The sequence below is a fragment of the Suillus clintonianus genome (genome assembly GCF_016758775.1).
Source record: "Suillus clintonianus strain FC179 chromosome Unknown DEU56scaffold_4, whole genome shotgun sequence".
Classification (NCBI taxonomy): Eukaryota; Fungi; Basidiomycota; class Agaricomycetes; order Boletales; family Suillaceae; genus Suillus; species Suillus clintonianus.
In genome coordinates this window covers 281,726-307,942 of record NW_024539228.1, presented here as the reverse complement: position 1 = coordinate 307,942, position 26,217 = coordinate 281,726, and the positions used below count along the sequence as shown (strand labels likewise).

At 49.1% G+C, this 26,217-nt stretch overlaps 10 protein-coding genes across 10 annotated transcripts; 7 read left to right on the top strand and 3 right to left on the bottom strand.

Annotated features, from left to right (window-relative positions):
- Positions 1–232: 232 nt before the first annotated feature.
- On the bottom strand, positions 233–2,801 carry DEU56DRAFT_769559 (cytochrome P450). The gene is made up of 11 exons (XM_041351340.1): positions 2,381–2,801; positions 2,225–2,332; positions 2,047–2,175; positions 1,825–1,987; positions 1,691–1,774; positions 1,545–1,641; positions 1,367–1,493; positions 1,199–1,312; positions 967–1,141; positions 677–920; positions 233–620 (listed from the first exon to the last, which is right to left on the bottom strand). The coding sequence occupies exons 1-11, from the start codon at positions 2,468–2,470 to the stop codon at positions 446–448; spliced, it is 1,506 nt and encodes a 501-aa protein (XP_041214339.1). The 5' UTR covers positions 2,471–2,801; the 3' UTR covers positions 233–445.
- A 1,062-nt stretch (positions 2,802–3,863) lies between these two features.
- Positions 3,864–6,313, bottom strand: DEU56DRAFT_372665 (uncharacterized protein). The gene is made up of 4 exons (XM_041345910.1): positions 6,259–6,313; positions 5,073–6,189; positions 4,990–5,019; positions 3,864–4,934 (listed from the first exon to the last, which is right to left on the bottom strand). Exons 2-4 carry the CDS (start codon positions 6,153–6,155, stop codon positions 3,939–3,941), a joined length of 2,109 nt encoding a protein of 702 aa, XP_041214338.1. The 5' UTR covers positions 6,156–6,189; positions 6,259–6,313; the 3' UTR covers positions 3,864–3,938.
- A 113-nt stretch (positions 6,314–6,426) lies between these two features.
- On the top strand, positions 6,427–8,175 carry DEU56DRAFT_725517 (uncharacterized protein; the record flags this gene model as incomplete). Its single annotated transcript, XM_041347870.1, has 2 exons — positions 6,427–6,538; positions 6,593–8,175. The coding sequence occupies 2 exons, from the start codon at positions 6,427–6,429 to the stop codon at positions 8,173–8,175; spliced, it is 1,695 nt and encodes a 564-aa protein (XP_041214337.1).
- Positions 8,176–8,819: 644 nt separating this feature from the next.
- On the top strand, positions 8,820–11,166 carry DEU56DRAFT_725847 (uncharacterized protein; the record flags this gene model as incomplete). Its single annotated transcript, XM_041347888.1, has 2 exons — positions 8,820–9,047; positions 9,103–11,166. 2 exons carry the CDS (start codon positions 8,820–8,822, stop codon positions 11,164–11,166), a joined length of 2,292 nt encoding a protein of 763 aa, XP_041214336.1.
- A 253-nt stretch (positions 11,167–11,419) lies between these two features.
- On the top strand, positions 11,420–13,326 carry DEU56DRAFT_769549 (uncharacterized protein). The gene is made up of 8 exons (XM_041351339.1): positions 11,420–11,548; positions 11,608–11,667; positions 11,719–11,964; positions 12,018–12,371; positions 12,427–12,561; positions 12,621–12,733; positions 12,780–12,921; positions 12,976–13,326. The coding sequence occupies exons 1-8, from the start codon at positions 11,468–11,470 to the stop codon at positions 13,267–13,269; spliced, it is 1,425 nt and encodes a 474-aa protein (XP_041214335.1). The 5' UTR covers positions 11,420–11,467; the 3' UTR covers positions 13,270–13,326.
- On the bottom strand, positions 13,327–14,363 carry DEU56DRAFT_769547 (mitochondrial ribosomal protein S25-domain-containing protein). Its single transcript, XM_041351338.1, has 2 exons — positions 13,894–14,363; positions 13,327–13,834 (listed from the first exon to the last, which is right to left on the bottom strand). Exons 1-2 carry the CDS (start codon positions 14,265–14,267, stop codon positions 13,372–13,374), a joined length of 837 nt encoding a protein of 278 aa, XP_041214334.1. The 5' UTR covers positions 14,268–14,363; the 3' UTR covers positions 13,327–13,371.
- DEU56DRAFT_372476 (MED7 protein-domain-containing protein) lies at positions 14,358–15,705 on the top strand. Its single transcript, XM_041345909.1, has 6 exons — positions 14,358–14,733; positions 14,786–14,855; positions 14,916–15,106; positions 15,156–15,229; positions 15,279–15,384; positions 15,437–15,705. The coding sequence occupies exons 1-6, from the start codon at positions 14,467–14,469 to the stop codon at positions 15,494–15,496; spliced, it is 768 nt and encodes a 255-aa protein (XP_041214333.1). The 5' UTR covers positions 14,358–14,466; the 3' UTR covers positions 15,497–15,705.
- Positions 15,706–16,637: 932 nt separating this feature from the next.
- On the top strand, positions 16,638–18,067 carry DEU56DRAFT_372708 (uncharacterized protein). Its single transcript, XM_041345911.1, has 3 exons — positions 16,638–17,083; positions 17,139–17,690; positions 17,745–18,067. Exons 1-2 carry the CDS (start codon positions 16,916–16,918, stop codon positions 17,667–17,669), a joined length of 699 nt encoding a protein of 232 aa, XP_041214332.1. The 5' UTR covers positions 16,638–16,915; the 3' UTR covers positions 17,670–17,690; positions 17,745–18,067.
- Positions 18,068–19,373: 1,306 nt separating this feature from the next.
- Positions 19,374–21,207, top strand: DEU56DRAFT_907038 (uncharacterized protein; the record flags this gene model as incomplete). The annotated part of the gene is made up of 2 exons (XM_041356869.1): positions 19,374–20,481; positions 20,534–21,207. The coding sequence occupies 2 exons, from the start codon at positions 19,374–19,376 to the stop codon at positions 21,205–21,207; spliced, it is 1,782 nt and encodes a 593-aa protein (XP_041214331.1).
- A 4,088-nt stretch (positions 21,208–25,295) lies between these two features.
- DEU56DRAFT_725903 (uncharacterized protein) lies at positions 25,296–25,900 on the top strand (the record flags this gene model as incomplete). Its single annotated transcript, XM_041347891.1, has 3 exons — positions 25,296–25,394; positions 25,450–25,572; positions 25,622–25,900. The coding sequence occupies 3 exons, from the start codon at positions 25,296–25,298 to the stop codon at positions 25,898–25,900; spliced, it is 501 nt and encodes a 166-aa protein (XP_041214330.1).
- Positions 25,901–26,217: the final 317 nt, after the last annotated feature.

The following is a 26,217-nucleotide window of genomic DNA, read 5'->3' as shown; positions in this document are numbered from 1 at the left end:
AGAATTTTAATAATTTGCCATGTCTGACATCCAGTGGTACTCATCACGCATGCAAGTATGTCCCCAAAATGGTTTATATTTCAGTGCCTAAAATTAAAGTCTTCGACACACATCTTCAACCTATGTATATGTATAGATGAAGTCGTGACAGCTGGAGAACGAAATTTTTCCAGGAAAGCTGTATAACATGGACGACGTTATGACAACACGCTTGAAACATTAACCAATCACGAGCACTCTATTCACATCAAGAAGCCTATGATAGCCTAGGGGGTGATACTAACGTCATTAGAGGCGACTTTGTATACAGACGAGTCCTAGAAATGGAGTTCATGTGAATTCATTCCGTGTGCTATCTAGTGCTAGAATAATGAAGTAGTAAACAATGTGGCCATTATCTGGGTGTCCCGCTCTAGTATGTATGTGAAATCGTTACATTCAAGTATCACGTGGGTCGTCGCCGTCTAAACATAACCTCTGCCTTCCGGTTTGGAGAACAATTCATCATGAACCATTCATCTGGAGGACGTTCGCCTTCTTTCTCCAATTTAATGTCATAGTTTAGTACAAGATAAGCCATCATGGCCTTCATCACACTAGAAGCAAAGAAGCGGCCAGGGCTGACGAAAACAGTGAGCGAGAACTCAAAACCATAGATCGGGCAATTTCAGCGTACCAAGCATGATGACCATACCCAAAAGGGATATAACTTGGACTTGTGGAAGCTAGCAGGAATTGTGGGTCTTCTCCATCGTCCTGACGCCGCTTTGAAAACCGGAAGGGTTGAAACTCCGATGCGCCTTCGAAGTATTCCTCGTCGAGATGCATGGGTGATGAAGCGACAACGACGTGAGTTCCGCTGGGTATTACAGTACCATCCGAGAATACGAATGGCCGCATTGCTTTGCGCATCATAGGGACTACCAGGAATCAGCTTGGTATCAGTAGATATGAATAACAACCTACAGAGAGTGGTGCCACTGAATCGTTGGGATTCCTTGAGAAAGCTGTCCATCTTGTTAAGTTTCTTCATCGCGTCCTTCGTCCATCCATCTTGATTAATAACAGCTGATGCTTCTTCTCGAAGGGGTGTGCAATACTGAGGGTATGTGGCAAGGTTTAATAGAGCGTGGGTGAAGCTCTTTGTGAGACCAGTAAGGATTTAGTGATCGAACTGCTCTGGAACATATCGGCATACCTGAGCTGATGTATGTAATGCAGCGAAATTGAGGACCAAAATCCGCAAGCATATACTCCGAAGATTTCTGTGCTCCTTGTCGGATACGTCAATGAGCCAGCTAATCATGTCATTCTTCGCAGGAAAGCACGGTCAAGTGGCGAACCGTGTCATAGGAAGATAACATACCGGCTGAGCGTTCCATTCGCCCTTGCATTGTTCTATATTCTCCAGTCGTCCCTGCACAATAGGTTCAAGAATTGCCATACATCTCCTGATGCTACTAGGCGTGTTCGTCAACAATCGACCGATGATCCTAAAAGTCACAGTTGGATCTTCGCGTCATCGATTCAGCAACACTGCTTACGGATGTGCAAATTTTGGGAAAAAGTTCACGAGAGTTGCACGCAATACCACTTGTAAAGCGAATTGCTGTTGCAGGGCTTCAAATTCAGGTGATCGGCCTGCAAGCGAGTTGAGCGGATGTACCCTTGATCTAAGCGAACCACTCACATAGCGGAAGCCCAACAAAGATGCGATTGCTTACGCGACACATAGCCTTCATGATCTCCGGGTAAATGCGAACTTTAGCCCAACCTGCACAAAAAACGTAAGAATAACCTCACGGGGAATGTGGCAACACTTGCCATCCTGGTCTGATGGCATGATGGCATCGAATGCGTGGTTGATCTCGCCGCAAACGTCAGGAAAGAGCACCTGAAGGTTTCGGGAGAGATGATTGCGAGTGACTTGAACGTGATAGGGATATTCTTGCGCATCGATGCCAAATGTATATTTGACTTGAAGAAGCTATATGAACAGTGGATCAAACTTCAATGTTACGGAACCAAAAAAAACTTCGAACTTACGTCTCTCATGGCGTGATCGAAAGAAAGCTCGTCTTCTGGCACCTTCCTCAATTCCTCGATTAACCGCGGCCCAGTCAGGACTACCACCCATCTATCAATCAATGGTACTCTGAACATTCCACCTTTATGCTTCATCGACGTTCAAAACATAGTTGCCTAATAATAGCGTTTTACGAACCTTCTGATAGCCTTCTTGGACCATGGCTGGAGCATGCTTGATGAAACGAAACGCGCCGAGCCATGAAGTTAGCGCCCCTGACGGACCGATGGCAGGAATAGCGTCAAGCTAAACTAGACGTTAGTCAGCCCACTGCGAATGCATAGAAAGCCTTGCCTCAGAAAACCTGCAACGATCATAAATGATGACGAGTAGAAGGGCTACTGCGACAGCTAAGCCATAGACAAAGAGACCAGCACTGTCCATGGGATGAGCGTCGGGGGCAGAAAAAGGTAGTGGGCATTTCGGACACCACTCCCATGCGAGGGACGAGTATTTATGTTGGGCGCATCGATTAGTATAGTGGAAATAGAGTTAAGCACGAGCCTCTTACCGGGTAGGCTAGATTAGATACATACAAAACCCGAGCAGTGGCGCGGAGTGCTGAACATATGATTTTCCGTTCTCAAGGGGAAGTTTTCACAAGTAAGGCTAGTGATCCTTATTCTCGACGCGCATGAGAAGCTATGAGAAGGTCCAGAGACGAAACACCATCGTCAATCGGACTTTCGTCATGTCAACGAAGCCATGATCCATGGCCCGCATCAGCAATAAAATTTCAATTTTTAGTAACGAGGACAGCCAGGGACAGCACTTCCAAAGCATTCGCCTTTTGCGAACTTATCATGAGCTTCTGACGTTGCAAAAGGTCATGGAGCCAACGCATCTCCGCTCTGCTAAAGTTTCTATGTAGGGCGTCTCACCTCCGCAAAGACTTGAAATGAACGGGATCCAACGGGAAGTCTGCCGCGTGTCCAATTGAGTATGCAGGTCGATCAGGTGCACTGCTATTGTTTTGGCTAAAGATGCAACGAGATGCAACGTTGAATCACCACAAGGCCGCCATCATTGCATATTGTTGTCGTAATTAGAGCGGAAGTTAGTGGGCTGGATGTGCAATCGCGGAAGGGGGTAACTTACAAATCATGGAACCAAGCCCAACATGTTCACTGCCACGAAACAGAATGGAGGTTAAAATAAGATGAAGGGGATTTCAGTTGAATGATGATGATCTCTAGGCGCGATCTAAGTATAAGCGAACGGTGGCCTACGGCGACCCCACGCTGTCCAGCTGTGGTCGCGCGTTTGGTTAAAAAGGTGTTATAGTACTGCATGTTGGTGAACTATGTAGCGAACAAAAGATATCATCAAGGTTCTGCACTGGCGCCCCCCAGGTGCCATAGACACCACCAATTCCCGTAATTGATACTATGGCTCGGAGCGAGATCCGTCTCGGGAACTTAGATACAAACTTGGCAGTGTGAACGTACATCACCGAGAAAACAGGTTTGACAGCTTTCAGCACCGGAATTTCTCCCGGTCCAACGAAAGTCTTGGTTGATAGTGTCAAAATAGTGTGGTAACACACCGAAACCAGCTCAAAAATATCATGTACTGAAATAAAAGTGCATCAATTCCACAGTTGTGCTAAAAACACATACATAATCATTTGGCAAGAATCAAGAACATCTAGAAATACTGCGTGGGTTATTAGTTTAATGCGATTGGTGTACCATGGTCCATAGCCAAGACACCTTGATAAGTGCACGATCGTCCTCTATGAGGTAAATCAAATCAATGAGATAGAAGGTAACTTAAACAAGAACACCAACCCATCTTCGTATCACAATCTGTTACAGAGCAGAAAGTCCAGAAGAAGGGTTATAACATGAATTCAGATATCGTGTTTCCGTTTACTCAGCCTTCGCCGATGAACTACTTCCTTGACCTTCCCAACCTCGGTAGCTGACAAGGACGGATGTTTTGTCAATGGAGGATTTGCGTCAGCATGAACACCAGGTGCATGCATTGGCAAAGGTATATTTCCAGGGAAGACGGCCGTTTTCTTCCGGAGTAGTTTTCGGCCTTGGTGATACATTGCTGCCGGTTCGTGAGTGTAGCCTTGGGGTGGGAAGGGGTCAGGGTCAGGGTCGGCGTAAGGATCGTAGGGGTCAGCTCGGGGATATATGCCAAGATACTGCTCCTGTTGGGGTAGTGTTTGCTGGGGCTGAAGAGGGGCGGGCATGACGAGACGTTTTGGAAGGTGAGAATTGCGTGGTGGCTGTAAGCTATTTTGAGTGCCAGATGTAGATTGCGTAGATGTAGTAGTACGCGTGCGCGAACTGCCCAATGAGTGAGTTCTATGATGTCGAGGAAATTGGATCGCCAAGTCGATCACTTGACCGTCAGGTGGTTCAACGATGGGCGGTGATGAAAAGGGCGTTGCCTGATTTGCATCTCCGCGAGCTTGCGACCGAATCTCAGGATATCGTTTATTATGACCCGGCGGTAAATCGGGCGCAGAATGTATTTGATAAAGGGGATAAGGCGCGAGCTCATCATGAGCTGGCCGTGGATGTTGTGGTATGTGAGGTATATCGTCACCAAAGCGATGGATCCGAGAAGGAGGCTGGCTGGCGGGTGCACGTGACGATGTACGAGAAGGCGGCGCTTCGGGCGGATGGTGGTAAAGAGGAGAGGAGTGGCTTCTGGAATGACTGGGCCTTGACTGACCCGAGCCCAGATTAAGAAGATCTGGGTTCAGGGTTACAGTATTGGCCTGAGTGGTATGCAGAGGCGGCGATATGATACCAGATGGAATAATTTGTCCAGGAACAAAATTGAGAGACGGTCGACCGACTCCTGAACCCGTTTGAGGCACTCTGGCCCCCTGCAGCAAAATTTGTAAAGATAAAAGCTTCACGATTCTTGACTACCAAACATACTTTCTGGGTCCGCACCTGCCGAGGGACGTTCTTTGCAAATAAAATGTAAATGAGAGTAGGAAAAGTTTGCATGTCCAACCCACCTCGCGCTTAGATTTAGTATGGAAATCGCCTCGCAGGATGTCAATGTCATTATACATGTGAGCAGGCCCAAGTTGCGCAAGATTGCTACCAATAGCTTCGTAAGGACCGCCATGATGCCACCCTGCACCAAAAGGATCTGTCTCATCCATTTCGTCGATTCGGTCGAGGGCACGGGGTTTTGTGAAGCGTCGAATGAAATTCTTCATTCGACGCTTTCCTGTAGGCCTGTTACTGCCATCTGCATGGACTGGAGCTGAGTCAAACCGCACTGTGGCAGGTCTGACCACATTTTCTCGCTGCTCTGGAGCGGTAAGATTACGTGTTGGGATTGGACGATTAGAAGTAGGGGGGCACATGGTTGGGGAAGACCCTAGGTCATGACTCGGCGAAGACGAGGCCGGTGATGCTGAGAATGGAAAGGAAAGCTGTAACGGTGACACAACACGAGGCGTCTTGGGATGGATCAGTGAGTGGGAATGAGACGTAGCGGATGATACAGTAGGCGACGTGAAAGCAGAGAGAGCGGTGTGAGAGTCAGAATCTAAAGATACAGAACTCGAAGAAGTCGGGGACGGGTGAGTTTCTTCCGAGTTGGGTGAGTGTGAAACGAAGTCTGGATCTTCAATAGAACAGAGCACTTCCTGATGAGGTGAGATATCAATGGGAGTGGTCGGAGGTGTATGAGAGAGATTGTTGACGACCATGAGAGGAGATTTGTTGACGACCATAAGAGGAGATTTGGAGGGGACCTCCTTGTAGAATGTAGAGCTAACGAGTGGAAAATAGGGATGATCGCAAGGATCAGATGAGAATGCAGGGTCATTGAGGGTGGTCATTGACAAAGGTCTTGAGAAACTTGGAGGGCTGTCAAGGTGATAATATGAAGACGGAGATTGATCGAAGTCAGGAGTGAAAGATGCTGGAGATACAATGGCGTATGGATTAGGATTATGGTGCTGATAAGCAGCATAGGAACTCGGAGACGGAAAGTAACCTGGAACGCGCTCATCGTGGAATGCGCTGGGCGCATGCTGATAGCTGGACTGGTGTTTATGACGACCTGCACCCCAGTTTAAAGCCATAGATAGAACGATAAGAGCAAGCCTAGGATGAGAGCTAGCCAGACAAAGAAACGTTGTCAGTAAAAGATGTTCTGGAGGGAAAAAGACTGAGAAAGGCACGTACAGAGCTTGTGCTCAAATGCATGCGCACATGAGGTGAGGGTTCCATCATGATCAACAAAATTAGACTGCACTTCTCTGTTTGGCATTGTGGCACAACTTTGGGTTACTCAGGCTGTTCAATTTCAAGTTGGTCTGTCAGACTCTGTCTACTACTTTGAACTCATCCTCAATGGCAGACGTTGCATCTCTTCGTGCAGAAATTAAAGCTTGGGAACGCGATTTCAATTCAAAGTTCTCCAGAGATCCTTCTGTGAAGGATATCAAAGATCAGCCTGCTGTAGGTGTGTCTGCCATCGGTACCTTCATAACGCGTCTTGTACTCAATATCCTTGTAGCTGACAAGTACAAGTTATACAAGAAACTATCAAAAGCAGCAGCAGCAGCTACCTGCCTCTCTCAGACGCGTCCTTCCTCCTCCCAGACACCTACCACCCCACCAAGACCTACCAGTCGCTCCCGCATCATTTCCAAGCCGCGCGAAATCGAACTCGTCGGCCCTCTTCCAGGTTTTAATCCGTTCTCACCAGTAAAGAACAAGAACAAAGTCAAACAGAGGAATACCCCCCCTGCATCTTCATTTTCAACTCGAAAGGCGCCTTTACCAAATCCTTTCGCAACTCCGTCCAAGAATACACCAAAGCGTTCCTCCCGGAGCGAATCTCCTGATAATTTCCCAGAAGTACAGCCACATTCATCAATCGGTACATCCCTCAGTTCCCAATTACCTCCTGCGCCGAACACGGCAGTCTCGCGTGCACGAAAGAGACTTCGTGGCGAACCCGTATCGCCCTCCCCCAATAAGCAGAAGCGTCAACGTATCGGTTCTCACTCAGCTTTACCCTTTCAATTATCACAATCTTTGTCTAGTGATGATGAAGTTGATTGGGAAATGGGTGGCCCGGATGTCAATACCTCTTTCGTGGACGATTCTCCGGTAAAACTACCCGCGGGCGGCAAGTCATTCAGGCTTCTCTTTGAAGACACACTACCAACTGCAAGTATACCTAAGAGGCCTACAAACGCTTCCAAGTCACAGTCACGAGGCTCGGATGATGCTGTAATCTTCCATGGGGCCGGTTCGAACGATGCCACGAGTCTCGAAGCATCTCCGACCAATATCCACTCAAAGACCCACAAGGACAAGCAGAATGCAAAGACAGATATAAAACTTACTCTGACGTCAAAACCCATTAAGACAGACGAGTTTTCCACTGCTGAAGGCCGGGTAAACCAGTCGAGATCTACACTAGCACGGACAATTGCTGTGGATAAACGAGCGCGCGGCAAGCCCCAGGAACAAAAGTCATCACTCAAGCGTGTCTTGGAGGCCGTGTCAGTGAATGATGGACTGACATCAGCTTCTTCTTCACAGTTTTCCTTACTTCCGCCATCTCCCAGTTCTGACCATGCCTCTTCCAATCAACGCGTCCCAGCAAACGGAAAGGGAAAAGCTGGAGCGAGTCGAAAAAAGGCCAAGGTTGTCGATGAAGAGGATGAAGAGGAAGAGGATTTAGACGAAGTCGCTGTTAAAGTCATCAATCGGGGTCAAGCAGCACAGCAAGTGTCGGAAAATGCTGACGAGCTTGACTGGGATCCAATATTACATAGCGGTACCCGTAACCGCGATCAATATGCCGCGGCTGGCGACACGAGTCGTGACGAAAAGGGAACGTTTCGTGTTGATTTACCTGACAAGCTTCGCCTCATGTTGGCTATTTCACCATCAAGAACCCACAACAGCAAGGAAGAGCGTGTTTTCCGCGGTTTACTTTACGGCGATCGTGTTGGACACTATGACGCGTCGAGAGGTGGGGATATATGGGATATCGGTGAAGCGGAAGATGACACCCGAGGTAGTACCGAGGGAGAAGACGATTGGGAAGGAGAGCCTATACCATGGGAAGTGGGAGAGCTGTAGGATACTAGCCGTATGTGGTCGTGTTTTATGATTTCGGTGCTTTCACAGGACGTTTTCAGTGCTTCATATCAAAGACGCTTCGTGCAATTATACTTGCTATCACTTGCAAGATCAAATACAGACTGAGGAACACATGCAAGACACGTGTCTGGTGCTAGCGTCTGACCCAGCTCATGTGGTGCCCGCCGCCCCATGCCATGCACTGCATAGAGCAAGGCAGGAGTTTACTAACGTGTTATCACTCCGCGAAATAGCGGCAAGGTGAAACTTGACATGCCCCAGTCTAGAGCATCAGCCATTCGCTTCTGTTGCGTAAGGGCAAACCCTTGACGCGTGTTTCACCTCCGTGTTCGAAAGGGGAGCATGGCTCGGCTCTTGAAGTCATTGCGCACATTCAATTTGTTATTTGAGCCAGCCCTCATCCTGCTGGTGACTCCTCACATAGTCCGGGCGTTACGGCGTGTGAGCGCAGTAAGTGGTTTAAAACCAGTTGCTTAACCCAGGTATCCATGTCTTCCACCTCCTTGTTTTCCGACGCTTTGGCTTCTGTATCTCTTCGCCTTCGCCGCTCTCGCGACGCTGATAACCAAAGCAAGCAAAGCCATCGATCCTCTTACCGCCCTTACTCTGTCCATCAGCAGACAATGTTCCCCACTATCCTCCGGGATCCTGATGCAGCCAAAAAGCTGTTTGAGACTATCATCGACTCTCCTAATGGCCGCCGCTCCATGTCACGCCTTGCGCGGACCTGTAGAGCCATGTGCGAGCCCGCTCTGAATGTACTTTGGAGGGAACTGGACTCTTTACTTCCAATTATTTCGTTATTCCCCAACACCTTGATGAAGAGATCCCGCCGCCCAGGGCTTGGTTTGGTAGGTTTTCGTCGAGAAACGTCCGCTCGATTGCTCAACTAGATACCTTTTGCAGGCTAAGGCACCCAATGCCGAGGACTGGAGCAGAGTCCTCGCTTATGGTGAACGTGTTCGCCGCATTGCATACATCGAGTCCTCCCCCAGCGTCTCTCCATCTATCTTTGCAATTATCCAAGAGAACCGGCCCGTTCAATTCATCCTTCCCCACTTGCAACAGCTCATCTGGCGCGTGGACACTGCTGCTGGTCTGCAGCGCTGCACCATTTTCCTGAACCCAGAGCTTCAAAGTCTAGTTTTGGAGGTCAGCACGAGAATCCCGCAGCTTGCTACTTTCCTTGCGGATGTGTGCAGCACGACTCAGCTATCATCATTTTCGTTCACGTCGCCCACGAGCCTTCCCGAGACGTTCACCGATATCTTGAGATCGCACAATACGTTGGAAAAGTTGGTTCTCGTTGCACCTGGCGCGCTCTCATCGAGCGTTGGGCAATGGGCTGCATCTTTGCCCATGTTGCGTGTTCTTGAGCTTGATCTCACTGGTCGGTCTGTCATTGCAGTCGAAGGCTTCTTCGACGACATCGTCGCTTCGGGAGCTTCCACTCCTAGTGATGCATCGTCGGACAGCGGTGTCTTCTCTGGAGATGAGATAGACTTCACGGAAATCCGCAAGTCATCGTTGCGCTTGACCGGTGACCTACGCTCAGGTGGCGTGTTCACTGACCTGCGTCAACTATCGTTGACCGGAGAGGTTGCAAACATTGCTGTCTTCCTGAAGCACCTCACTAGCAATCTCACGCACCTGGAGCTCGTCATCGAGGATCCCCCGGATATGGCTGACTGGCAGGACCTCTCCGGTCTGATCTGCGAGCGCTTCAGCAAATCGCTCCTCTCGCTGCGTATCAACGCAACCGGCTCATCCCGTTTTAATGAGCTTGTGAGATCAACGTCTCGAGGCGGAGACCCTCCTTGTCGTCACCTTCCCCTCCAGCACTTCACCTCACTCCCATCCCTGCTCCGTCTAGAAATAGACCTGCCAGAATCAGTACTCTTCCATAATTCAGACCTGCAGGCTGTGGCGCAGGCATGTCCTAACATCGAGACCCTCCGACTCTGCCCTATGGCACGTTTCCCCACCTCGACTGGGCCTAGCCTTACATTAGAAGGCGTTGCAGTTCTGACACAGGGCTGCAAGCGACTACAGACGCTTGCACTCGTGCTAGACGCCCACACGGAGTCCGAGGAGACATTCAACTCCCTCGATGTGTCATCGAGGTCACTTCTCCGCCTACACGTGGGCCACTCAGTCGTCAATGACTCTCTTCAGACCACCATCCTTCTCAGTCACCTTGCGCCTTATCTGGAGACAATAAAGTGGTTCCATGAGAAGAACCGCCCCGGATATGTCGAGGCGAACGCAACGGGCTGGCAGAAGGTTTCGGACTGGCTGCCCCACATGCAGGGTATGCGTTTGATGGAGAGGGCCAGGGCTGTCCATCTTGCCACGCAGAAGCCCGAGACTCGGGAACAGAGTGTTGACGCTACTGTGATGCGTATGACTGCGGACAAGGGCCTGCAGGCCAAGCCTCGTTTGGTTCAGCGCCATATCCAGGTGTCACCCAAACTGGTTGACAGGTCGACTGAGGCTAAGCCAGAGTTAGTCTCGATGTCCATTGATGCCACGCCATCAATTGTAGATACAAGCGTTGATGCCACTCCGGCGGTCTCACATCAGTCCGTCTCCGTTCAGCCCATCACAGTTTCCACCGAAGTCGATGCATCGGTCCACACCGAAACCAAAGCTGTCAGCGCCATTGAGACACTTTCCTATGAAACCTCCGACGCAGTCAACAGATATGCAGACCCCTTCTATGCTTTTCCTTCTGTCATCCCTGCGGTCCTCGCTGGACTGCTTACCTTCGCATGCCGTATCCTCACCATATACCCTCTCACGATTCCTATGCATATGCTCGACAAGTCTCTCTCCATACTCCATGCTCAACAAAAAGAAGGAGACGATTCATCCTCAGAAAAACACGAACTCAGACCTTCTCCTGCGCAGTCGCTTTCATCATCGACGTCGGAGCTTCTGGATCATGATATTCCTCCTGTTTGTCTATGAATTCCTTATCGCGACAGGACGCTTTACTCATTTGGTACACGGTGCTGGCGCTTATTATTAGGGTTACTATCACGCATATTATTCTAACGCAGACTGGAATGGCATGAAATTCACGAATGCTGTGGATGGTCAACAAGACATTAAGGAAGTTGTCCAGGAGGCGAGTATCACTCCCGCTCAGGGGTCAGCCCAGAAATGGAAAGTCAGTGCAGAACAGCAAATAATGCCAAACATTTTTGCGACGCGTCACTGCACGCCAAAACACGACAAGCCATATTCTAAGTCTCACTACTCAATTGCAATGGCCGAGGTCAGAAAACAGGAGAAAGACTTCACAAAGGAAGTTGACGCTCTCCTTCCAGAGACTTCCGCTCTTGCTAAGGTGTGTGCAGAGTGGCATATGTGTGTTACCATTCGAACTGACGGAGCACCTTTACTTAGTCTGGTCAGCTTTCAGATGCCTTGGAGAAATTGTTTGCGCTGGAGAAGCAGACACGAAATGTATGTCTTGTTACTTTGACGAATTCCTTGCACTAAACTTTCCACGCATAGGCTAACGATCTGCCTTCCACGACGCGCCTAGCTAAAGCAGCACTTGAGCTGTGTTACGAATCCCGAGATTATACACAACTCAACAGCACCATCAGCTTACTGAGCAAGAAGCACGGTCAACTCAAAGTTGTCGTTCAGGCAATAGTCGAACAAGCAATATCGTGGCTGCCTGGGATTCGAGAAGAGCAAGGTGTCGAGAAGTGGTTAGAGTTGGTTGAAACTCTGCGATCTGTGACCGAGGGAAAGGCTAGTCCATCACGTCGTGAAATATTAACGCATGCTCAGGATGTTCCTTGCAGATTTTCCTTGAGACTCCCCGTGCGCGCGTGACTCTAGTTCTCTCCCATTACCATGAAACTCTTTCCAAGGCTCCAAACGCCTCGGCAGCTACAATCAAAGAAGCACTACAAACGGCCTCGGACCTCGTTAGTGACCTACAAGTGGAAACCTACTCCTCGATGGAACGGAGAGAGAAGACGGAGTTCATTCTAGAGCAGATGAGGCTATTGATCGCTGTTGCTCGATTGAAAGACGCGGAAGTCCCCGTGAAACAGGGGAAGAATGCTCTTGGAACTGGCGAGCCGGAATGGGTCAAGGCCAAAGTTGGGGGCCGCAAAGTCAATGAGTCGTTCCTCAAGGAGAAAGCAAATGAGGTTCGTCTGTTCATGGAGCTGATGTGCGAGACCCTCAATGATTGTCCGGGTGTAGGATCTCAAACTCAAATACTACGATTTAATGATCCAACAAGCTCTTCATCAAAGTGCGTATTTGGAAGTGGCGAAGCACTATGAGAAGGTTTGGGATACGCCGTCTATAAAGGAGGATGAGAGCAAAAGCAAAGCCGTGCGTTCTTCTTATTCCCATCAGGCCTGTGGCGACTGACGGCTGGTTACGATATTCAGGCCCTCGAACACATCGTTTATTACGTGGTGCTTGCGCCTCATGACAACGAACAATCAGACATGCTACACCATCTGTTTGCTAACCCCGCGCTCGAGAAGCTTGAACTCCATTAGTGAGATTTCTGTCCTTTGGTAACGTCAGTACTAATTCTTGGGCAGTAACCTTGTCAAGTCATTTGTGACCCGTGAATTGATGAGGTGGCCGGGAATTGAATCCTTGTATGGACCTTTCTTGCAAACAACGCCGGTATTCTCGGTTTCCAAACAATGGGAAGACCTCCATACGCGCGTCGTAGAACATGTGAATTCAATTCATTTCTCTAGCTGAGTGTCCTAATTCACGATTTTTATTCAGAATATACGCGTGGTCGCGCAGTATTACACTCGAATCACCCTGTCCCGTCTCACGGTTCTTCTCGACCTTACACCACAACAAACGGAAGAAACGCTCGCTCGGCTTGTTGTTTCACATACCATCTGGGCACGTGTAGACCGACCAGCAGGTATTGTCAGCTTCAGGAGTAAGCGCGGTGCAGAGGACGTGATGAATGATTGGAGTTCGGACATGCAAAAGCTACTTGGACTTGTAGAGAAGACTTGGATAGGGATGAACGCAGCACAGGCCGCTCAATCTCGCATCAAGGCATAGTTGTGTATTATTACTAGTGGCTTATGTTCTTGATATAATGCTTCAAAAACATTAACAAGTCGGTGGCCGAACGCTGAGAAATGCAAGGTACGTCTATGGGATTTAATTTAGTAATTTAACAAACTCAGCACTCGCGGCATCACGATCCTGCTCCATAGACTGCACAGACGTCCCAGCTTCTGACGCAGCCACCAGTTCATCTACCGGAAGGTAGGTTGGACGGATGCCTTGCTTCCAATTCCTGGTATATTGTTGTCCTCTCTCAAAGTCTCCCATCCCACTATCCACATCCAAGATGGCCTTCCACCGCTTGCGAGCGAGAAGAGCACCTCTGTCAAGCTCAACCTTGCGGTCTGCCGATTGGTAGACTGCATCTTCCTTCTCGAACGTCCGGTCAATTTCAGAGGGGAAGACAGTGCCATAAGCTTCAGCCTCCATTCGAGCGAATGTGTTGGCAAAATCGTGCCCAGCTCGTAGTGATCTGAACTCCGCAACAGCGCGTGTGTATGCAATGCTAAGAGCCATTTTATGGTGGTTGTGCAGGTTAGCAGCAAAGCGGACAGCACTAACGAAATGGGAGTTGCCATGTTATTCGATGGTCAATTGCAAAAAAGAAGTACTTACTCCTCCGGGGAAGGGTTGAGTCCTCTTTCAGCTAGCCGTGTCCAATCTGTTCCTCGTACTGGATGCTCATCCTCTACTTCGCGACCTTCTACAATGCTGACAGGCCTGAATGCCTCAAATGGATGGTCGCGGAAAAATTGCCGACGAACTTTGTCCTCCAAGTAGAATATAGGCAACGGCTCAGTCTTTGGTTTCCGCATTTTTCTACTGGACGGTAACCGACAGTCTTCACGGACTGGGGGAGCTCTTGGAGGGAGAGGAAGGGGAGGATGTTCGAGAACTGCTTGAAACCACACAGGCTCATTCTTCATGTAACTCGCGCGCATGAGCCGCGCAGCCTGCTTGTGCACCTGTGAAGCAATTCGGCGCACCATATTGACAACGGCGGCAGTAGGACAAGAGCAAATAAATGACTGTTCAGAACGTTCAAGTTTGTTTGGATCAGAAGCCTTTGCCAAACAACTGCCGGAACGGCAGCAGCTTTTGTCACCGTCATGATAATCCCTTGCAAACTCTTCGCGTGGATTTCGCATTACTGACTATCTGTAAACTCTACACTGCACGTGAACACGGATGGAGGAAGAGGAAGCTGAACTCCGTAGTCCCTTTCCCTCGCCGCCATCTCACTACAACAACTATACATCACATAACCTGAAACTCCTTGCTTTGCTCAAGGAAAGAGTAGGGGATAAAAATGTTGATATTATGACAGTAAACCAGCATGAATTACTCTCAGATCAAACCGATGTACCTTCATGGTCGCTGGCAGAGCTCGAGAAACCACGAGTAGACTGGATCCTTGAAGAAGGCCAATACAACGTCTTCGGCGATACGTGGTTTGTATGTATGCTGCTTTGCATTTAATGTAAATGTTTCATTATCTCCCAACCAGGTGAAAGAGACCATCCCATCTCTAGCTGAACTTGGGGGACATCAGCTCTACCCTCCTGACCCGAGTGTAGGTGAGACAGTCCTTGGGTCTCCTCGATACGTTCGCTGTCCTGAAACCGTACTTCCCTAAGATCGACGGCCCGCGCTTCTTGCTGTCTTGAGGTCCATGCTGGTCACGTACTCCAATTTGACAGATGCAATTCTTGCACCGCCGCCACCCCCTTCATCTTCCGTACCACCAGAATGGCAACGCCAGCTTGAGTGGATCACAATACTTGCCCAGAATCTTATGGCAGCTGCAAATGATCTACGGCCCGTCCAGGTCCTTATTTTCACACTTTGGCCCATGCGGTTCACTGATATTTATATAGGCTAGAGGAAATCTTGAACTTATGATGCAACGACAACTGGAACTAAGGCGCGAGGAAACGAAGAACATTCACTCGTGCGTGCCCCACTCTTTGGTTTAAACGTTATTGAATACGACAAGCTAGGCAATGTGATGCTCTCGAGGCTCGTCTGTTGGAGCTACGTTCTACGGCTCAGGAAATGGCGGGATCAGAAGCCCAGAAGCCGGTGGTGAAAGCCAGCGACTCTCAGGTACCTTTTGCTTAGTGCACGTCGACATTCAAATGACATTATGTCGGTACAGACACCTGCTATCAGCGTATCACTTGAAGACATGTTACGTTGGGCAGAAGAGGTCCCATGAAAATCGCGGGTTCTCTTTCTGGCGCGGTCGTGACACATGCTTACATTGGGCGTTACTGTTCAATGTATGTTGTGTGTATGGCCTACTACATTGCATGGTAGGACTGGTGAACTTGCTGACGCGTGTTGGAGTAGCGAGCGAGTCGGGCAGTGCTCGTATTCTGACTTTCATTACTTTGTCTCTTGTTCACCATTACAAGTCGTGATACAGGTCGATATACAATGTCAACTTCTTCGTTCCACTGCTGTCCTAGACCATGAAGCGATGCCCAATATGTCACTGACCCAAGGCAATGGGAAGACACAGCAACCTCTTCACTTGAACCTTTCAAGAACATTGCGTGTGGTGGTTACGGTTCTATTTGCCGTTTTGCCGCTCATCTTTTTACAAGGTCTGTCTGGTTATCCGTAACTTGTATTTGGCGTATGTTATACTGAGCACTTCCCAGTTGAATGCACTGGATACACATAGGCAGCTATGACATCGCAAGGGGTACTAGTAGCTTCAACCGGTCGACCGTTTTGTGGCACCGCACTTCCACCTTCGAAATATTTCTAATGGACGGCCCAAGACTCTTCCAAACGGTTGCGCAGTTCCACGTTGTACACCGACCCGTTCCACGTTTCTTTCGCCTTGTACATATTACGCTTCTTTGAACAGCAGCTATCGTCTCTGCTGATACTGCATCTTGTCCCAACCCAGGAGGAGGAAAATATGCTATCTTGCAATACCCGGTGCCTTATACTTATCTGAAATTTATACCGCACATACGTTGTGAAGTTTAGGGGGCGTTTGGAGCAAGTACATCTCATTCGAACTTTATTGCCTCGCTGACTGCTTCCATTAGCATCAGCTCCTTTCTGTCATGGATGCCCACGAGATCATGATATTGTTTATTTTGGGAGAGTGCGTGCCTAGTTTCGTACGCTTATTTTCTGGATGGAAGGTAATTCTTCAATGTATATCTTAAATCCACTCACTGATGTATATGGCAAGGCAAAGAAGTTCATAAGGGGCAACAGGGGGCAACGGCATATCGTCGGCCTAGAATGAAGGTAACAAGCACACTGCCTCGACAGTCTCCCGCAGTCAGACCTTCATAGAAGGAAGATGCTCGTTGGTGACTCTGCATTCAGTCCGTCTGCGCGGTGCTTCGGTATTCTGCGAAGATGCTCCCAATGTGTATGCTTAATGTTGGCGAAAGTGTCCACTCAACCTAAGTAGAACAGCGGACCCCAAAGCTCCTCCAACTTAAATCACGCACGTGACTCCACTTGATGCTTGACCCCCAAAAGGGTGGCCGAAAACTCTGCCAAACATACATAGCATCATTTATGTATTACTACATTTGCATTCGCATTCATAACTGGATCAGTCGACACAATCAACAGCCTTTCATCGATTTCATCTTCTGCATTCATGTCCACTAGGCGGAGAATCGGCGTCAGCATCGCAACAACGGAGGCTGCAAGACGCCAACTCATGCAGCCAGTTGTTTGTTGGGAGAAAGTATGGACCGTTCCAGAAAATGCTGCTCCAAATTCTTCTGTGAAGATCTACAAGTGGGCGAAGACAGAAAGAAAACAAGTAAGTAGCCTGACCTATTGATAAAGTGACTTCGAAATTACAGTCAACCTTGAAGCAATTTAGTGATGATGAAGGAGAAGTGGATGAACCACTAGCGCCACTTCCCGACGAACCTGAGGTGGTGGAAGGAGACGAAGAGATGGACCAGGATGAGCCGGTCGTCTCTGTAGTTCCCGATGCAGAAGCACCTGTGTTGGACACAGAGACGAACTCAGTTGCTCAGGAAATTCCATCGGAACCCCAAACCAAACCATCATCTCCGTCACCTCCTGCACTTTCGCTCCAAGCTACTGAGCCTATATTGGTAACAGAGCAGGTTGCAGACATGTTGGACGAATCACTCAAAGCTCTCGATGGCGATGTGGATATCGAAATCGGTGTACACGAGAGTGCCAATCCGGAAGAAGTTGGAGACCTGGATATGGCAGTGCTCGGACCTGATGGAACTGCGTTCGAAGGCGTTCATGACCTCAGTCAAATGGAAAGTGGCGACGCGCTGTTGGGTGGACCTCTCATGGATCACACAGTTGATCCATTTGCCATAAACTTGAATGATGAGGAATCTGCTGAGGGAGCAGCTCCATGACCCCCGCTTTGATTGCACCAGGTATTACTTCATGCGGTGATATAACATTTAACTTTAAACTGACACATTCTGTAGTTCACTACTTCATCAGTCGTTGCTGCTCGTGTACAAACGGCCGGTCGCTTCTTGTTGCAACAATAGGAGACGTAGTTGGTTGTTCTCGACACCGAAGACCCTGAAACCGTAATTTCCACTCCCGAAATCGAGGTAGTATCCGGTCCTGTACTGAGGTTTATCATATTCTTATCATACTTATGAGGATGTACTATGGAATTCGGCACATATGAAGCGGTCCAGTGTACTCTGTCATACTTTTCGATCTTCGTAGACGCTCGAATTTACCCTGCATGTAAGATGAACTCCAACGCTCATCGGCAGCTGCAGTGACTATGTGGCCCAAGGACAATCACTAACCACTACATGAGTGATTAACGTCGCCTGCCAGCTAACATGGGGACACATTGCAATGCCTCATCCTCGCAAAGTATCCAACACCCATTTTACAGTAACAGAGTTCGTGCTTACCTTTATATCCCTGGGCCCGTCGTCAACGTTCGTACCGTTGGTGTTATTGCTCGCACTATGGTGCCCGAACTTATCACGTTTAACAGCAACACTGGTCAAGAATCCAGTAGAATTAATGTTCTCTTGGATAACTATCCCATCTGGCTCATCTCTGGCCGATTACTCTTCCACTACTAACGCTCTGTCAAGCTCATTGTAATTACTTGTTGCAGTTGGAGGCATGTGTGCTATCACAAACGTATGTGCGCCATTGTAACACTTTATGTAGATATCCGCCTCGGTCGACGGCTCCAAACAACATGGACTCAGACCTTCTTCCCATTTTTATGGGCGATGCCGTGGAGTATTATATCGCACATCTACGGGCCTGTCGGGAGACTTCTGACCTGGAGTCCGGTCTCCACATCTCACCCATATGGTTGGCTCTTGCCGTATACAGGGTCACCGGGCATACTGAGTAGATTGGGTTGTTGCTGCCTGTGCCGTTCTGTGCTCGGAATCGATCCCCCACAACATACACAGCGAAAAATTAGGGTTTCGCGGAGACACTTCATGGATGACATCCTATGAGAAAGAAATTTCGGATGTGGAGGCAGCATGCATTTCGGCTGTGAGGGAGGAGGAATTGGGTTACGCAGGATGCATGTCGAGTGGATATCCTCCGTATAGATGTTGCTCTCCGAAAAGAGAGTACGTGCGAGTCTGATATCCAAGTAACAAATGTCGTTGGGTCCTCGATGACGCCCTAAAGCTCTACGGCTGGAGCCTTGTCTATGGTGACAAACAGATTGGTTTGGCTTTCATTCAAAGAGGTCAAACAGCAAATTGAATTGAATTATGCCGATGAGTCTTGCACGATTTGTGTCACAGGCTGTCGCAGCGGACACCGCACGCACTCAGGCTGATCAGGAACCCATTGCGTCGATCGTTCTAAGGCTGTGGTGATGTGTTCCAAAATAAAGGCTATCAAAAAGGCTATCAAACTCACTCAAGACCCTTGTTGATGTCGTCGAATGTTCGTTGGTTAATGTTGAACGTTGGACTTTGACCTAGAAGTTTTAGAGTCCGAGCTTTAGTACCATTTCGAGCCGAGCTTCTCGTGCTCATCATATAAAGCTTGGCCGCAGTAGTTACAACAACGTTTCGGAACTCACTCACCAACCATTAACATTGTTTATCATGGGAGACTCTCTTCGATCCCTCATTCTGACCAAAAAACCAATCTTGATATTCGGGGTGAGCGAGTTTCTACTCGCATTCTTATCTCTGGGGCCTGCCCCGACTTTTGTACCTTTGGTACTACTTCTCACTACTCTCCGTATTCACGGATTCAGAACCGCATGTCGCAGTACCCGATTTTTGGAGCTAATATGCTCCTTGGGAGCTGTGACGGTCGGTACGTCATTGGCCCTAAACTCTGCCGCAACGAATGCCATGTCGAAGAACTCGACACAATCATTTGCTGCGGTTGGAGTTATGTCCGCCATGACATACGTGTGCGTAATCGTGGCGATTTATGCAGATATACGCCTTCATCGCCGGTTCCAAAGCACCTGGGCTCAGCTCACATTCTTCCCTGTTGTATGGGCGGCGACGTGGGCTATTGTATCCCACTTCTCCCCTGTGGGGAGACTGTTCAATTGGAGTCCAGTCTCCACCTCCCATCCCTTTGGGTGGATGCTCCCCTATACAGGGCCAATAGGCATCGACTGGGCCGTCGCTGCCTGTGCGGTTCTGTCTTCGGAAGTTGCAGCTGCTTGGCTGATGGGCTCCGATAACGACCATAAGCAGCCGATCCACCCGGATACTTTGCCCGGTGAAGCTCAATCCAATAAACGCTCGCGGAGTCTTCTCGCTTTGGGAATTATCCTTGTGACACTCGCCCTTCCTTCGTTATATGTCAGTCTACCCACTCGAACTGATACGTTGTTTGATGCTTCGCCATTGGGTGTTGCCTGCGCCCTCCCACCCGTTCGCCACGGTCATCATCCGACTCCCGCCGACTATATTGCTGAGACCAGGACATTGGCTTCACGTGCCAAGGTCGTTCTGTGGCCGGAAAGCGCGGTACTGTTTAACAGTCAGGAGGAGAGGGAGGCTGCATTCGAAGTGATGCGCAAGGATATTCAACAATCTGTTATTGGGGTTGCATTTGAGGAGTTTGTGCCTCAAGACCCGTCGAACCCCGGCGTATCTCGCATGAGGCGTAATGGGCTGGCGCTTGTACATCGGGAGCAGAAGAAAGGCGAGGAAATACTGCAATATTACAAACGGAACCTCGTTCCATGTACGTCCTTCTGTCTGGGCGTGATCTTGCCAAGTGTCTGACGGTCTGACAGTCACAGAATCCTTCTCAGCGATCCCCTCAACTGAGCCTCCGACGATGTATACATTCGAACTCGGCCCTCCAAAATGGGCGACAAGAACTGAGTGGTCTTCCACAACGAATCACACCCGCCCCATCCCCATCACATCCTCTATATGTCTCGACTTTGCCTTCTCGTCTGGATTTAGTTCTCTCGATTCTAGGCCTGCGTTGATTCTTGCCCCTGCTCGTACGTGGGACCCTACTGTCGGTCTCGCTATGTGGGAGCAGGCAAAGTCGCGAGCTGAGGAAATCGGGAGCATGGTTCTATGGTGTGATGGAGGTGCCACGGGAGTGAGCGGCATTGGAGGTGGGGGGATATCCGAGATTATGCAGGTTGGCTCAGGCTCCTGGTCTCGCATGATCGGCCTGCAGTTCCCCTTTGACCAAAGGAGGACTGCCTATGCCGTGATCGGAGAACTCGGCGTGCTTGTTTTGTTGGTCGCCATCATGGGTGGAACTTCAGTTGCCGGGTTTGCGATCATGGGTGGAACCACAGTTGCCGGGTATCTCCCAGCACTCTCCCGCAGCCGCTCAATCCTGGAGGCAGTACCGCTCTTGCAACGTCTCCTCCGTGGAAAAAGAAGGGACCAAGAGAATCTGATTGACGATACAGTGCCAGGAGAGAGGCAGAGCCTCCTGCACTAATCGGAAGTCTTCCGCAGCAATGTGAAGGATAAAATGATGGCTCGGTTTTTGTTGATTTCTTGTTTTGCTTCCCTGTGTACAACCAATTCATAGCGTCTACTATTCTGCTTATTATGAACACGATTCTCTATATCAGCCGGTTGCTTTCCTCGCTCAGATGAAATAACAAATATGATTGATGTCTAGGAGCTGGATATTGAATCAGGAGGCGCCCACACAACAGGATGATCATGATATTCGTTTCTCCGCTCTGGTCCTTAGTAATTACTCCTCCCATACCTCTCTCGCTTGCTGTAGTATCCATCCGATCATCGCAGCACACAGCACCAAGGTCTCCGCCGGCCTGGAAACCTTCAATTTGAATCGGACGTCTGGAGACTTGCTTCATTCTCCGCTGGACCTCGCCTAGAGCCGCACGTTGCTTGTCCGCAGCTGTAAGACGTGCCTGCAAAGCGTCCACAGGGGCCATCCAATAAAAGAAAGTTGAGCGCTCCTTTTGTAAAAAAGGGTTTCTGATATCGTGCCTGTAGATATGATCCGGATGTCGGATGTCGCGTTGCCCCTCAAGCAGGTGTAGGGGCGTCATCATGTTGGATTCGAAGATTTCGATCGCAGGTTTTCAAGTGCAACCCTGAGCTTGCCACGAGCGAGCGAACGCTGTTGCACACGATCACGAAGCAGCTGTCCTGACGACATGAAAACCGGGTTTCCGCGGTTTCGTAGTACGCAGTGCCCTTGTCGTAGATGTTTGGAAGAGCAGAGGGGTTGGTGAAGAAGGCGTACGTGATTATAATGTCCGCTCAAGCTGAAATGTGAGGTCATCTCCGATAAAAAATATGACATGATGGGTTGGAGCTACTCGGATATTGAAGCAGTCGTTGGGGTTTAGATGGGGATCTTTATGAAGAATACATGATATCAGAAAACACTGCGTTGCTTCGATCGACGAGCATGTGTGTCACGACCCGGTGCTAGAGCCAAATTGATCGAAGCAATCTGACAATCGAGATCGGCGAGTACTGCGTATCTGATCAGACCATATAAGAAGACGGGTACTTTTTGCATAGTGGCAGACTTACCGCCAGAAAACTCGAGTCCAGCGTTGCACGATGCATTGGATTATCGATTCATCGTTTCTGGCTTAACAAAGATGTCATTCATCGTACCACGTACTAGTAGTTTACACCCCGATCTACTGCAGTGCGGTGCATGAAACCCGACCGTTTGCCTTGTGACACTGCGAGAAAACGTTATCGGTGCGTTATCGGTATGAGAATTTATGAGGCTGATAGCCAGTGATAACCATGCATGCAAGGCAAGAGGTTGTGATGCTTCTATCAGCGTGCGCAGCTCAACTCCAAAGGTTGTTTGGGAAGAGAACGACTTGAAGCCCCGGGTGGCTTGAACGTGTTTTTCCTGATCAAGGCGTCATTCCTGGCAGCAACGGTCCATGCTTTGATTAATCTGTATGTAAGTGCAGGAATGAAAATATCAAACCTATTTTGAGCCAAAATGAGCGCTCAGACTGTGGAAAAGGAGAATAATGAATAGCTTATCGGTCGAGGCAGTACTTGGACTTCCGATTGATAATGGCAGTTCTGAAGCACGATGTCCACGGGTAGCTGGAGTGAGTTCAGCGTAACTTGAACGTACAATGGAGGATGCATACGGGGTCACCCACCGCAAAGCTTATGTAATTGATACCGAGTGCCGATCGCATATAGTTTAAGCAATTGGCCTCGAGGCAGGTCAGCGGAAAACTAACAAGTTTACAGAAAACACGAGGATAAGGACCGGTAAGTAATTGAACCAGATGTAGCTTCTCCTAGTCGTCAGGAATCCACGTTACAATCACGCTGACACAGCGCCTGATTTTCTTCAAAGGTCACTCCTCCCAGCCGTATTCTCTTCTCCTCACAAGTCCATATCACAAGGACTTGGAGAAGATACAACGTCGCCATCAACCTACTTCCAGTCGAGACTACCTCGCGGCCTTCGAGGCTCTTTGCGCAGCTCGGCTCATACTCTTGATCCAACCCGTTTACTTTCCCGCACTTTCAAAGGGCGAGGTAACCAAGGTCTCTTTACAAAGAGACATCAAGACCCTACCTCAGAGCAGGAGCAACAACCACAAGGTGAAGACCTTGAGGAATTTGAACTTGTAAATCGAGAAGATCTCCCCATCCAACTCGACGACGAGTCTCTAGCTCGTCCAAGTATCATCAATCCAGAACCTTCCGACGGGGAAGCCTGCAATAAACCCTCCTCTGACTCATCCATTCCTCCTAAGCGACCAGCAATTTCTCGTACCAAATCCGCTTTATATCGCCTCAAGAACTTATCCAAGGCATCACTTCACTTGTCGGCTTTCAATTCCGGTCGGCAACAAGTCCAGCCCAATCGTGCAGCAGAAGTCTCTGACATCTATCTTGCATTCCCGAGACCCCCAACTCACATACCTACTCCGATCGCTTCGGCCTACGCAACATCCTCAGTTGCGAGCTCGACACTCGTCACTGCCAATCAAGAACTCGACGAGACTTGTTCTACCCTTCGTGTATCCCCTCCATTCTCAAACGAATTCATTCTTCGTAGTCCCCCTCTCGTTGACTCACCTTCCGACTTTGACGCACATCCAGAACTTTCTAGCACTCCGACTCAGACATCTGGGCCATTTACGTCCGCTACTACACTTGACTTTGACGTCAGAAGTCGTAAATTTACTGGTTCATTGAAGCGCTTTAGGTCTTTATCAAGGTTACTACACGGTCCTTTCAACTCTCGTTCGGACGTTTCGTCTGGTAATACTATCAGAAGTAGGAGGAGAGCACCTAGTCAAGCAACTTCACTATCCTTATCTCTTCAGTCTGCATTCACAGAACCCCTCCATTCTTCCCCTTCGAATCCCGTTATCGAGCCTGCGGCTGAGAACTCTTCAAACCCTTCTGAGGCTGCACTTGTCGTTTTAGCTCGCAGGGCAGCTATAGCAGGTGAATCATCATCACCAGCACCCCTTCCGATTCCACCGCCCGCCAGTGACGCCTTACATCCAGAGCAGGTCGCGAAACCATTTCCTCCCGTTATCAAACACCCTTGTGTTGATCCGTTGGAGCTTACTGCGTCACCATCGCCATTCGCCGCCAGCTCAATTCTCAGCCCTTCATCGCGCACGTCATTCATTCCACCTTCCCCTTCTTGGCTTAGCAGAAACGTACAGAACCGTGATCCATTCGACTATCGCACCATCTTTCCACCTTCAAGGATATCTCTCCTAACAGACTCGGAGCACTTAAAAGTTCCGGAGATTAACACATATATCACTTCTGCACTTTTTGCTCCCGACTCCCCTAGACCCTTACCCGTTCCAATACCTTTCCTTCCAGTCCCCCCACCACAACCTCTTTACGCTCCCGAGTCACCTTACAAGCCTGTTCTTCAGCGCGTAGTCACTGATATTTATTTGGAGACACCTGAAGCAGATCGGGATTCACTTGCAACTCCGCGTTCCATTGCAGAATCCACTTCCAGCACTTCCGGCACTTCGAGCATCATATCAAGCTCTGCTTTCGTATCAGCGCATCCCTCGCCCTCCGCGATTCTCTACAATCGGTTATCGACGATCAGCCGCGTCAGTGCAGAGCGTCATCGCCACTCCATCGCTGCGCGGAAAACCCGTTTGAATAGCCCTGGTTCTAGACGTTTGTCATCGAAGGAGAATAGACAGTCTCTAAACCCTCTTTTCAAGGCACGGAATATTACCTCTTAGGCGTCACGCTGAATCTAATCACCCGGTTTCACAGGAGTTATCCCAATCGTCTTCTCGAAAACCTTTCTCACCCTCATCTAACACTCTCAATCTCAGCGTCCCCACATCTCTTTCCCCACTTCCATCGTAAGTCGATGTCGTATGCCACACATAACGCTTTGGCTGACCTTCGTCCTGATAAAGCGAAAACTCTCTCAACCTACACGCTATCTTCACCCCTCCCGCTCAAGCACAAGACTCCGTCCCATTCGATCAGATACCTTTGCCAAAGGATCTAACAGCACTACTCGAAGCTTTAAATCGCCCATCTCATCGTCGAATAATGGATTACACAGCGAAGAACGCTGACCACGTAGATTTTGGTGGAGAAGTCGACTACTCTGGACACCAGTGGTTCCAGGAGCCGCCCCCAAGGCCAGAGGTACGTTCATATCATTACTACCACCACAGAAGTTAGACGCTAATGCCTCGCGCAGCCCCAGCCTGTGGTCGAACCATATGTCCCAGAACAAGGCGTCATCATCCAAAACGAAGCATTCGACTTTGCACTCAAAGCAGCGCCCAACGTTCTCTACGGTCGTTACAAACAATACGGCCAAGTAAGTCCTCCCCAATACAAACCCCTACCCAGTACTCACACAAGAACAGCTAGGAGTACTTGCATGGTGTTCCGAATTCGGAGAGATGATCGACAGTCTGAAAGAGCTCGGGTTCCGAGGCAACATGTTCGTAACGACGCGCACGCAAGCCCTACGCACCTGCGAAGAAATCCTCAAACTCAAACTCGATATCGAGATGCAGATCATCCTGATGTACCTCTCATCACAAGTCATGCGGTTGCGTCGCTTCCTCGATGGAGAACGCCAGTGGGATGATTACCCTGCGCCCAAGTTCCCGCTGGACTATCGGCAGTATGGTGGCTCGTGATGAAACTGCGAACTCTGTACTTTTTTTCTTCCTTTTTACTTACTCACTTACTTTTGCTGGCTGTTTTTTTTTCCTTCAATATTTGGATTGCGGCATGTCTCGTTTGTTGATTCGGCTCATGTGCTTCACGTTCACATCAAGCTCTCTCTCATAATCGCATTTTGCATATCTTCTGTATCAGGCTCAAAGCGAATGTACTTATAGCGAAATAGAAAATCATTCATCTTTTGCAAGAGTGAGGGAATCCTATTGATTGCAAATAATGATCGAAGCATTGCGCTCAATTAATCGAGCTGGTACATAAAATGTCTCCAGTC

Bases quoted from the DNA above. Each gene is read 5' to 3' on its own strand.
- DEU56DRAFT_769559 (XM_041351340.1), bottom strand. From the start codon at position 2,470: ATGGACAGTGCTGGTCTCTTTGTCTATGGCTTAGCTGTCGCAGTAGCC. The intron at 1,775-1,824 runs GCAAGTGTTGCC...TTTTTTGTGCAG, and splicing joins CATGCCATCAGACCAGGATG to GTTGGGCTAAAGTTCGCATT. The intron at 921-966 runs GTAGGTTGTTAT...GATTCCTGGTAG, and splicing joins ATTCAGTGGCACCACTCTCT to TCCCTATGATGCGCAAAGCA.
- DEU56DRAFT_372665 (XM_041345910.1), bottom strand. From the start codon at position 6,155: ATGGCTTTAAACTGGGGTGCAGGTCGTCATAAACACCAGTCCAGCTAT. The intron at 5,020-5,072 runs GTGGGTTGGACA...TTATTTGCAAAG, and splicing joins ATACTAAATCTAAGCGCGAG to AACGTCCCTCGGCAGGTGCG. The intron at 4,935-4,989 runs GTATGTTTGGTA...ATTTTGCTGCAG, and splicing joins GGCAGGTGCGGACCCAGAAA to GGGGCCAGAGTGCCTCAAAC.
- DEU56DRAFT_769549 (XM_041351339.1), top strand. From the start codon at position 11,468: ATGGCCGAGGTCAGAAAACAGGAGAAAGACTTCACAAAGGAAGTTGAC. The intron at 11,549-11,607 runs GTGTGTGCAGAG...ACCTTTACTTAG, and splicing joins AGACTTCCGCTCTTGCTAAG to TCTGGTCAGCTTTCAGATGC. The intron at 11,668-11,718 runs GTATGTCTTGTT...TTCCACGCATAG, and splicing joins TGGAGAAGCAGACACGAAAT to GCTAACGATCTGCCTTCCAC.
- DEU56DRAFT_769547 (XM_041351338.1), bottom strand. From the start codon at position 14,267: ATGGTGCGCCGAATTGCTTCACAGGTGCACAAGCAGGCTGCGCGGCTC. The intron at 13,835-13,893 runs GTAAGTACTTCT...CCATTTCGTTAG, and splicing joins CTCAACCCTTCCCCGGAGGA to TGCTGTCCGCTTTGCTGCTA.
- DEU56DRAFT_372476 (XM_041345909.1), top strand. From the start codon at position 14,467: ATGGAGGAAGAGGAAGCTGAACTCCGTAGTCCCTTTCCCTCGCCGCCA. The intron at 15,107-15,155 runs GTCCTTATTTTC...ATATTTATATAG, and splicing joins ATGATCTACGGCCCGTCCAG to GCTAGAGGAAATCTTGAACT. The intron at 15,230-15,278 runs GTGCGTGCCCCA...ACGACAAGCTAG, and splicing joins GAAACGAAGAACATTCACTC to GCAATGTGATGCTCTCGAGG.
- DEU56DRAFT_372708 (XM_041345911.1), top strand. From the start codon at position 16,916: ATGTCCACTAGGCGGAGAATCGGCGTCAGCATCGCAACAACGGAGGCT. The intron at 17,084-17,138 runs GTAAGTAGCCTG...TCAACCTTGAAG, and splicing joins CGAAGACAGAAAGAAAACAA to CAATTTAGTGATGATGAAGG.